The sequence below is a fragment of the Cucumis sativus genome, chromosome 2, assembly GCF_000004075.3.
Source record: "Cucumis sativus cultivar 9930 chromosome 2, Cucumber_9930_V3, whole genome shotgun sequence".
Classification (NCBI taxonomy): domain Eukaryota; kingdom Viridiplantae; phylum Streptophyta; class Magnoliopsida; order Cucurbitales; family Cucurbitaceae; genus Cucumis; species Cucumis sativus.
In genome coordinates this window covers 6,681,228-6,691,791 of record NC_026656.2, presented here as the reverse complement: position 1 = coordinate 6,691,791, position 10,564 = coordinate 6,681,228, and the positions used below count along the sequence as shown (strand labels likewise).

Below are 10,564 nucleotides of genomic sequence, written 5' to 3'. Positions count from 1 at the left end.
AAAACAAATTTTTTTCTCAATTAATTCCTTCCAAAAATAAAATATTCAATTTTTTTTTAATAAATTTTGGAATATAAATAATTTAAAAATGTTAATTTTATGTTTGTCGTTATTTTGGAGATATGAAGCAAATAACATGATTTTAAGGGATGATAAAATTTTTAATAACATGTGGATAATCTTAGCACGATTTTAGGGATGATAAAATTTTTAATTCAAATTATTATTAACAATACCCAATTTTAATATTTTGACAGTTTCAAATCAAAATTTAAAATCTATTTTTAAAAAAACAATTATGGAAAATTGATAAGAGATATTAACAAGACAATACTCTAACTTTGAAACTATGTTTGGCATCGTTTTAGGAAAATCAATCAAGTAGCACGACTATAGGGGAGATCAAAATTTTCTTAGAATAATCCTATTAAGTGCATCATAATTATAGGGGTAAGATACAATTTTAATTTTAACAACCACAACTAAATAAATTTTTAATTACTTGATTTGAAACCTATAAACACGAAAATCTGGTATAAATTGCAAGCATAAATCTAGGGATGTTGATTCAATGAGATCCATCTCGAAAATAAATATTTATTTAATATTTTTATACAACTTAATTATTTGCAAATACACTCTATTTGTGATTCTAGGTTATATTCCATCATTTTAACCTACACAAATACACTATATCTATCGGATAAGAATTTTCCTCTATACAGGTTAAATCGGCTGGAAATATAAAAAAGTGAAATTTTTGTATTCATATTTGACATTATTTTAGAGGAGGATCTAATATTTAAATTTAAATTTTTATTAATATTATTTAATAAATTGTTTGAATCGTAGAAAATGTGAAAATCTTGTATTTATATTTGTCATTATTTTAGGAGATTATCTAAAATTTAAATTCATATTGTTATTAAAACTATATTATGCATTATTTAATAAATTGTTTAAAATATAAAAAAACCAAAAAATTTGTATATTGGTGCAATTTTGTCCAACAACAAAATAACATATTTAGTTCAAATTTACCCAAATTTAAATGTTATTTACAAAATATAGTGAATTTGTGCTATTTTCAATATTCTGTCTCATTTTTTTTTGACCTATTGAAATATATTGTATTTAGAATATGTGAATTATCATATATTTAGTGAAATGATACTACATCTTGATGACCAATTTTTTTTATCTTTTTTTGTATGTCCCAAATCTGTTGATTGAAATATGTTTGTATAATAGATGACTATGAGATTTTAAGAATTGTGGATCACAATTATGGTATATTTGAGACTCTCACTAGATAAAAATAAATGTAGATGTTAACGTAATTTAAAAACATGTCTCAAAATAATTATTCAATACAATGGCACAATAAACCAATTTTTAAAAAATAAAAATCAACCAATTACAACAATTTTAAGTGAAGATAAAATTTTAAATTCAATTTATTACTAACCATACGTATTTTGGAGGTATTTAAATTCAAAATTTATAAATATTTTGGAATATAAATAATTTAAAAACAGTAAATTTATGTTTGTCATTATTTTAGGAATATGATTGTTTAAAAGAATTCAAATTGACAATTTTATTGGATGTTATAAAAATCTATGTTCAAATTGTTATTAGAAATATGAAAAATATGTATTATGTATTATATAATAAAATATTAAAAGGAACTTTATAAAACAAAATGTGATGAAATTATATTAACCATTATTTTAGAGGTGACAAAAAATTTGAATTCAAATAGTCATTACTATATCTATATTATGAAATATAGAATATTTGAAACCTAAAATTCCAAAAATGCTGTATAAATTTCCGACATAAATCTAGGGGATGTTGGTGTAATTTTATATAGTCCGAAAAATAAAAAATTATTTAATATTTTTCAAAATTGATGGTTTTTGCAAATACACTATATCTGTGAATGTGAATCTGTGATATCTTGTATCATTTTTTACCTATACAAATTCTTTGTATCTGACGGAAAAGAATTTTCATATATAAAGGGGTATAATCGATTAAAAAAAAGTAAAAAAGAAGTCTACAACCTCAATTTTGCTATAAATCTTAACATTTTTTAATATTTTTCAGTTTGTTATCCTTTTTTTTTTTTTTTTGTCATTCTCACCGTTATCTCTTGTAGGGCAAGTTATGAGCGATTGGGTTTGGCTTCTATTGGGCTTCTCAAAACAATCATTTATCCTTAGATAAACGATCGTGCATAAATATCTTACAATCGTTCAATATATTTTAAACCACCGTTTATGCTAAAGCTTTCTCACCATCGTTTAGAGTTTATTATCAAATCATTTAAATTTAAGGCTTTTTCTCAATCGTTTAAAATAACCTACACGATTGTGTATCATGACCTACACAATCACGTATCACAATTAAAGGTTGATTGGAAGGCTGAAATGTAACCACCTCAACTATTGGAAATCTGAGAAATGATGAAATGAATGAGTAATCGATGGTGAAATTTTACATTACATTATAAATTTATTTCTTTACGAGCCCTCAAATAACCAAATTTTAAACTTAAGAAATCAATATTTGAGTTGTTTTTTTTTTGTGATTTTCAAATAGCTATCTTTTTTTTTTTTTTTTGTGTTTAGTATAATAGATGAGATTAATCAACTAATATTACTTTCAAAACACCCATGCATTCCACACAACGTTGAAAATCGGTTAATTAATACTCTATTTATTGTTGCCCATATCAAATCACTTTAACGTTGGCGTGTGGTTTAGTAATATTTATTAAAAAAAAAAATCACTAGAAGGTTTCCAAAAAGAATTCCAATTACTTAATATTGCCATTAAAGTTAGGGTAATAAATAGTATTTGTCATAGTCAAAGAGGTTCATTCATATTACATCACTTGTTTGAATTAACTATAAAAGAAAAAGCTAAAAAGGACGAAATGGTAATTAACAAGTTCCAATTTTTGTATTGAAGTTTGGGATATATTGCATTTTATTCAAGTCAATGGGATATTCATCTTACATCATACACATTTCTTTAGTTTAAATTAGAAATTTTGTTAAGGATAGTCAATTTTACAAAATATTTGTAATTTATAACAAATTTTATGGTTGATGGTCATTGATAAAAGACTATTATTAATAAAATTCAAAATTTTGACAAAGTTTATAAATATTTTAATTTAGAATTTTTTTTAAAATAGTAAATTTTACAAAATATTTACCACTTATAACGAATTCTATCACTCATAGTCATTGATATGCTATAATTTATAAATATTTTATTTTATTGTACTATTTTTTAAAATACCCTTTTAAAAATACCCTTTTAAAAATACCCTTTAAATTAACTAACTAAATAATAGATATAATAAATAAAAATAAAAAAGTCATTAATAGAATCATAGTCATATGTAAATAGCAAATTTTATAGTTTCATACTGATAGCTTATAAATATTTTAATTTATTTTTAAATTAACTAACAAAATAATGAATTAAAAAAAAAAAAAAGAGGACAAAATGGGAAGAGAAAGTGTCTTCCATCACTCCTACATACATACATATATATATGTGTGTAGTATGTCCATAGAATGAATGTAAAGAGGTGAATGCACACAAAACACATAAACTGCATCACGTAAACATGAAGTCTCATATTTGGTATTTAATTGTGGTTTATGTTCTAGTGTTAAGCTTGGAAGGTAAGAGTATGGTTTCTGGAGAGCCTCAAGTACCTTGTGCTCAAGTACCTTGTTACTTCACATTTGGTGACTCTTTGTCAGATAATGGGAACAACAATAATCTTGCAACTAGAGCTAAAGCAAATTATAGACCTTATGGTATCGACTTTCCCGGAGGTACCACCGGAAGATTTTCTAATGGTCGAAACCTTGTTGATTTCATTGGTTTGTTGTTCTTCCCTACTCTCATTTTTCTTAAATGATATATCTTTATTTTTGTTTAATTTTATGAAATATTATTTAAAACGATAAAAAAATATAGTAAGATATACTAAAATATTTATAAACTATAGTAAAATTTTTGGATTTTATATCACTGATAGAAACTGATAAACTTCTGTCTATCAATGTCACTGATAGAAGCATATCAGTGTCTATCAATGTCTATTATTCATAGAATCTGAATTTTTGCTATATTTTGTAAATATTTTGTGAAATTTACAATTTTTTTAAAAATAAACTAAAATTATCCGCAAATACAACAAAATATCACAGTTTATTCATGATAGATCATGAAAGACTCTTGTTTGTGTTATGGTAGATATAAATAGTAGTTTATCATCATTTGTTGTAAATAGATCTTTGACATATTTTTGTTTAGTTCTTGTGCCAACTATTTTATGTAAGTCATTCTTTTAATTTTTATAATTTTATTTTTAGTTTCTACATGTTGAAACTAATATATCTTAGAAACTTTTAAGCAAAAATTAATCCCTTTACTGCTTTTAAATAGAAATTAATTCACTTTTATTTATAGAAACTAGCTAGCGTTCATATAACAAAAACAAGTGTGTGCATGGATCACCGTTTAGTTAGTTGAATCGTGGACATGAATAAATACTTAAATGAAATATGATAATATATGAAATCCATACTTAACATAGCTTTCCACTCTAAAAGTTATTATTTAGATGCATCTTCGATTTCTTCTAATTTTATGTCTTCTACTGTCATATAAAAAAAGAGTAATTAAAATATTTTATAAATAAAGTAAGAATAGTTTGAGACATAAAAAATTGTGATCGAATAATTCGATAGGATGCACGATTTCATATGCACCTAATAGAATCTACTTGCTTGAGTAGAATTTTGAACGGGTGTACACATGCTACACTAGTGTCATCCAAAACTAGGTGTGCACGGTATCCAAAGTAAACTCTTGTACCATGTGCACAAGTTGAGTAGCTTCATAAATAATATAGTTGTTTTTGTTACATGATATGATATTAAATTTACTTTCACTATCCACACATCTCAATTGAATGATTTTGAGTCATCAATTAATGATTTAAGATGGTATTAGAACAACAATCTAAGGAAATGATGCGTTGAGTCTTATTTTATCACCAATTAAATTAAATTTTTTATTTTTGTTGGATCTTCGCTTCGTATTTCAAAACATACATGTGGGTCAACCAATGAGAATGAATGTTAAATAATTTGATATTAAATTTACTTTCGCTCAGCTTTTACATTAATAAATGACATATAGAGAATAAAGGAAAAAATTAAACTTTATAGGCAAGTTACACAGAAGATATAATATAAATTATATGGAAACAAAAGTCATAAAAATCTTTCATAACTATTTGACTTGAATTTTGAAATATCTACTTTATTCACCAAAAGTTTCCATGATTTATTTTTCAATTTCTAGAAAATTATAGAAAATAACATCATTTAGAAAATAAACTAAAAATATAGAAAAATCATAAAACATTTGTAAAAATAGCAAATGTTGACTAGTCAACCGGTAAAAAGAATTAAAATACCAAGTCAACCTTTAAGTGACGACTATCAATGATAGCCACTATCAATGATATTCTATCTCTGATAGCCGCTATCAATATAATGGTAGCAAGTGATAGCACATTTTTCAAATTAAAAGTTATCACTAATAGTATATATCATAGATAACACCTTATAACATCTATCAATAGCTATAACTAATAGCTTATCAACGACAACTTTTAGTTTGAGAAAATCGAAAAGAAGCACTTGTAACGATGACAAATAAAAATTTATCACTATTAAGAGTGATTGATGATCACAACCAATAGTAGGTATTTAATCTTCGTTGATGGTAGCTTTGAGCAATAAACTTCAACGTGACAAAATTTGGAAGAACTATGCGAAATAGTCATTTCTTAACTTGAAATTATCGGTAATAGCTTTTAATTTGAGAAATTCAAGAAGAAATATCCAAAATCGTGGTTGCATGTGGATTTTTTAGATTTTCATTCCTTTTTGTGCTATATATGCAATTATTTTATTCATAGACTATATATTCTATCATTTTTTTTATTTAAATGTCATTTATGCAAGGAATCCGTTAAAAAAGGCTCACATATGATCACTATTTAGACCGTTCAGTACGGTAATTATTTGATTTTTTGTTTTAAATTTTTTAAAATTAACCTCACCTATAAGTTAATTCTTTATCCATGTTCTCTAAATTTGAAAGTACATTATACATTAAAACTATTTTTCTTTATTTACGTTTGCAGCTGAAAAGTTGAACTTTTCCAATTATATCCCACCATTTATGAATACAAGAGGTTTCAATATTGCTCAAGGTGTAAATTATGCATCAGGAGGAGCAGGAATTCGCTTTCAAACGGGACGAGCACTGGTACTCAAAACTCTTTTACCCTTTTCCTTTCAAAATGTCTATTTTATCATTTCCATTCATTTTCAAACATTTACACTAAAGTTTATGAAATTATTTATTAAAATTTTACCAATTTTACAGTCAATTTCACTAATTCATTTATTTTAGGTTTTTTAAATTTATGAAAAAAATACATTAATAATGTATATGCTTAAATTAAATTTTTTAGTTGTATTAAAAAAAATTCTGAAATGATGATAATTGTATTAACTTCTGTAAGTAAGATAATTTGCAGTCTTTCAAACTCAAATTTTGTGTGTAAATCTTATAATTATGTAAATTAAAGCTTTAACTAAGTTGTCTTAGTTGAATCAATTTAGGTGTTTTATTTTCGTATTTGAAAGTAATTTTAAATTGTTAAATCTAAATCGTTAAGTTATTACAATTATTTTGAAACACGTTTTTAATCACTTAAAATTAGTTTTGTGTTTAATAGTAAAGAATATGTTTTGTATTTAATAGTAAAGAATATGTTTTAAAGAAATTTTGAGAAAGATGAAAGTTCAAATATAATACTTTGTAATGTTAACTTATACATCATGAATTTTTATGTGTGTGTATATATACTTTTAATTGTGTTCGTTTTCTCTTAATTTCGTAACATGCTTGTTGAAAAAGCAGTACAAATGACTAATTACACAATCACATATGTCAAATGAAAGAACAAACAACAATTGTAACAAAAAAGTCCTACAAGTAAACAGAGAAAAATATACATTAAGTTGACAACTCAGTATAGTACAATATATCACCTTACATCTAAAGGGTCGTACGTATATCTAAGAAAGATAATTCATTAATACTAAAGAGTTAAAGCATTTTACAACGTAATACTTATATGCAACATATACATGACTGCTGTAAAGAGTTAAATTCTTTAATCCAATTTGGTTGACACTAAACAATAAAATAAAGAAACCTAAAAGATGGAAAGAAATATTGTAGGCTTACTTTTCTAAAAAAAGGAGGAATAGTTACTTAAAAACAGAGATGTTATAAGTTTAAAGACGAGTTTTCAAAATACAAAAATATTGAAAAATATAACCTTTAATATTATCTTGTTTATTGATGGTAGGGGCAAGTAATAAGCATGGGCGAACAATTGAGAAATCATAATATTATAATTCGTCAAATCCGTCGATCAATGAGAAACAATAACAGTGCTACGATGGCATACCTAAAACAATGTTTATACATGGTTGAGATAGGTAGCAACGATTATCTGAATAACTATTATGTGCCATCTTTTTATTCAACTAGTCGACGATTTTCCACACAAGAGTATGCCACACGCTTAATCAATCAACTCTCTTTACAATTAGAGGTTAGACCTTACAATTAATACTATTTGATTCCATCATCCACACCTTGTTAATAGAGTGAGTTGAATTGATATTATTGTTTTGTGAGAATGTTATGTATTTGTAGGATTTGATTGCTAAAGGAGCTAGAAAGGTTGCTACTTTTGGAGTGGGGCTGTTAGGGTGTACTCTATATGCAAGAGCCACCTTTGAAACCAATGGATCTCCATGTGTGAATGATATCAATGATGCCATTCAACTATTCAACATCGGCCTCAAGTCCCTTATTGATAAGCTCAATTCTCGTTACAAAAATGCCAAGTTTATCATGATTGACGTTGCACAAATTTCCACTGTTCAACCTCCTAATCAAGGTAATATATATTTTCCTTTTTAACAATTTAAAACTAATTAACAACTATTTATGTTTTTTTTTTCACTATTTATTTATAATAGAATTTTGTTATATAATGCATCCTACGAACGTTGCCAAACTTAATTTATAATGTTTTAGTACAAAAAAAAATTAAAGATGTGTTTAAGTTTAGAAAAATTGTAATAAAATTTATTTTTTAGTGGTTTTGTTGAGTAGAATGTAAAAAAATTATATTGTATTTTTAATTTATAATTAAAATAAGAAAATTTATTGTAAACGTCGAAATTTTTGAAAATATTTACCAAATATATATAACAAAATTTCAAATTCTATCATGAATACTAATACACTTCTATCAATGTTCATTAATGCACTGTAGACGCGAATTGAAGTCAATCAATATTTGTAAGTTAGAGAAGTCTATCAACATCTACCATTGATAAAGTTTTAAAATTTTATTACATTTGGCTATTGCAAAATTAAAAATTAAGATAATACATATTAACTCACGGTAGAAATAGAAATAGAACATCATGAAATACTTTTCTAGTTTCTCATATTCTCGAATTTGGTTCATTTTTTTGAGAAACAATAGTAAATCATTAGTTATAAATAAATTTTCATTTCTTAAGAGTAAGAAATAAAAACTGAAAACAAAAACAAAAACGTTATGAAACGTGTGGTTTTGTTTTTAAATAAAGATAGTTATATTTGATAATTATTTCTTACTTCTTTCTTTACTTTTCTTTTGATTAAGAAACATGTTTATTGATTATATTTCATTGTGCTCTCTACAATGTTAAATTAAAAATCTAAATAAAGAAAATGATGTTCTATTTATTTTTTTATATTTATTATATATTTCATAAAATTAACACCAAAATAAATTAAAAAATTTATATGCTATAGCAAAATTTTAAATTTTATCAATGATAAAAATGGATAAATTTCTATTACTGTATATCAATACCACTTATAGAAGTATATCAATGTCTATTATTGATAAAATCTTAAAATTTTATTATATGTGAGTATATTTTGTTAAATTTGTTATTTTTTAGAATTGTGACGATGTATATTTATGATTTGGAAAAGAACTAAAAATTAAAATAAAAAAAGAAACTCATTATGGTTGATTCTAAAATATATGTACATAATTTTGGAAACACAACAACTTACGTTTCCAAAAGTGAGAAATTAAAAAGAAAGAATTGTTACCATGCTTTCTATATTTTACACACCAAATAAAATTACAAAAACAACCCTTAAATTAATTACTACTTATTATTCCATATAGAATAAGTAAGAACCGAACTATCCAATACAGGTTGGGTTAGTTTAAATTATGGGTTGGGTTAAATTGAAAATTTTGATTTTTTTGGATGAGATTGAATCTCGAGTTGAGGTTGAAAATTTATATTTAACCCAACCCAACTCGAATTAATATATTATATTTATGTAAATTCTCCTTATTTATATTATATATTTTATTATTTATTTAATAAAAGTATAGTTTGGAATATTTAAATGATCGTATGGAAAGTTAGCCGATCGTGTAAGAAGTAAACGATTGTTTGAAGGTAGAAAGTTAATTAAATGATCGTGTGAGCAAAGAGGGTAAAAGATCATTTAGAAAGCTAAACGATCGTTAGGTTGGAAATGAAAAAAATAATAATAATACAACCTGACAACCAAATTCAACCCAATCCATATTTTATTACCGTGCAATTTAGGTACTAAAATTAGAGAACTTACTTATTGCAGGTCAAATAATTTCAGATGCTCCCTGTTGTGAAGTCCAATATGATAATGTGCAATGTGTTCCTTTTGGAAGAGTATGTGACAACAGGGATGGTTACTTATTTTATGATGGTGTTCATCCAACAGAGTTTGGATTTGAGGGTTTGGCTAATAGATCCTTTATTGCCCAATTTCCTAATGACACTTATCCTTGTGATATTCAACAACTTGTTCAACTCAAACTCCCTTATTAAAAAAGTACTTCTCCAATTTCAAATGTCTTCTTTCTTATTTACACACTTTTCCTTCCATAACTCTTTAAGTTGCTCTTTTCCTTCTTAAGATCCTTGTGACAATAGGGATGGTTGTTTACTGTAATTTCATATCTACATTAATATTATCTCTCTTAATTATATCACTTATGGTGTAATCTCAAGTTCAACATCTAATAAAGATCTCTAAAAATCATTATGAATTATATGGTTGGTGCCTGATAAAAGATATATAACATCAGCTAGCTGCTACACAACTTAACTATACATTTTAGCCACTAACAATGCACAATCATAAATACATGGGGTTTCTCAACTTAGTTTAAAGGTCAATTGGTAGAATTTCTTACCTAAAAGATTTCTAATTAATGTGTTTAAATTTCAATAATTTTGTGTTTTTATTTAATTCTCAATAAACACAAAATTTCTCTAATTAATTAAATATTCATCAAATCAAA

The 10,564-nt window shown here is 25.0% G+C and overlaps 1 protein-coding gene across 2 annotated transcripts; it reads left to right on the top strand.

Annotated features, from left to right (window-relative positions):
- The first annotated feature begins 3,610 nt into the window (after nucleotides 1-3,610).
- Nucleotides 3,611-10,312, top strand: LOC101218107 (GDSL esterase/lipase At1g29670). 2 transcript variants are annotated; one of them, XM_004152816.3, is made up of 5 exons: nucleotides 3,611-3,911; nucleotides 6,254-6,378; nucleotides 7,493-7,741; nucleotides 7,846-8,092; nucleotides 9,859-10,312. In XM_004152816.3, the coding sequence occupies exons 1-5, from the start codon at nucleotides 3,650-3,652 to the stop codon at nucleotides 10,086-10,088; spliced, it is 1,113 nt and encodes a 370-aa protein (XP_004152864.2). In that variant the 5' UTR covers nucleotides 3,611-3,649; the 3' UTR covers nucleotides 10,089-10,312. The 2 variants fall into 2 exon arrangements, with proteins under 2 accessions (XP_004152864.2, XP_011649022.1); XM_011650720.2 differs by lacking the exon at nucleotides 7,493-7,741.
- Nucleotides 10,313-10,564: the final 252 nt, after the last annotated feature.

Bases quoted from the DNA above. Each gene is read 5' to 3' on its own strand.
- LOC101218107 (XM_004152816.3), top strand. From the start codon at position 3,650: ATGAAGTCTCATATTTGGTATTTAATTGTGGTTTATGTTCTAGTGTTA. The intron at 6,379-7,492 runs GTACTCAAAACT...TATTGATGGTAG, and splicing joins TTCAAACGGGACGAGCACTG to GGGCAAGTAATAAGCATGGG. The intron at 8,093-9,858 runs GTAATATATATT...TACTTATTGCAG, and splicing joins TGTTCAACCTCCTAATCAAG to GTCAAATAATTTCAGATGCT.